The sequence below is a fragment of the Etheostoma spectabile genome, unplaced genomic scaffold (assembly GCF_008692095.1).
Source record: "Etheostoma spectabile isolate EspeVRDwgs_2016 unplaced genomic scaffold, UIUC_Espe_1.0 scaffold394, whole genome shotgun sequence".
Taxonomy (NCBI): Eukaryota; Metazoa; Chordata; class Actinopteri; order Perciformes; family Percidae; genus Etheostoma; species Etheostoma spectabile.
Genome location: NW_022605599.1, coordinates 43101 through 43743, shown reverse-complemented (window position 1 = coordinate 43743; position 643 = coordinate 43101). Strand labels below are relative to the sequence as shown.

Genomic DNA, 643 nt, shown 5'->3' with positions numbered 1-643 from the left:
GAATTATTTTGACTGGATCACAGATGGGTAGATGTCAAAGTTGAGTCCAGATACTGTTTTGAAACCATTATAAAAAAAAGAATTAAAATACTATAAGATAAATAAAAGAAAAAGAAAACACCCAAATAATTCAATGACAGTAATCATTAATGTTACCGGAACAACGAATGGAATAATCCATGTTAATTTTGGGCAGATTAGTTGAAAGAAATCCATATTTTTTTTTTAATATAAAACACTTTGATACGGGTCAATTTGACCCAAGGACAACACAAGGGTTAACTTTAATGCCCCATGACAATAAACAGGTATAGGGTAACACAGGCAACTTGCATGCAACTCATTTGTTTTGGTTTCTAGTAAACCTATAGCTTTAAGAAACCCCGGTGCTATAGCTAGCACACATGCTACACCTCACCAGTCAAGTTACACTCACTGTGAGTGATGCCGTTAGTTAACGGTAGTCAGCTCGTTGTCATAGTAGTGTAACGTTACAGTGAAGTAGTTTGTCCAAGCACTTACTGCGTGGCCGGTGTGTTTTTATTGGGACGGGGTCCCGCAGGTCTCCCACGACCCCGGTGCACAACCGTAGTCTTGCGCTTGGACTCGTTGACGTTGGTCCTGCTAGCTTCAGCTCCCCGGG

The 643-nt window shown here is 40.4% G+C and overlaps 1 protein-coding gene across 2 annotated transcripts in view; it reads right to left on the bottom strand.

Moving 5' to 3' along the window:
- The window catches only part of LOC116686582 (E3 ubiquitin-protein ligase ZFP91), a 7002-nt gene that overhangs the window by 5809 nt on the left and 550 nt on the right, over positions 1-643 (bottom strand). For both annotated transcript variants that reach the window (XM_032511609.1, XM_032511610.1), the window contains exon 1: positions 523-643. This exon is cut by the window's right edge and continues 550 nt beyond it. In XM_032511609.1, the coding sequence (XP_032367500.1) occupies positions 523-643 (121 nt within the window). The remainder of the gene's footprint in view (positions 1-522) is intronic.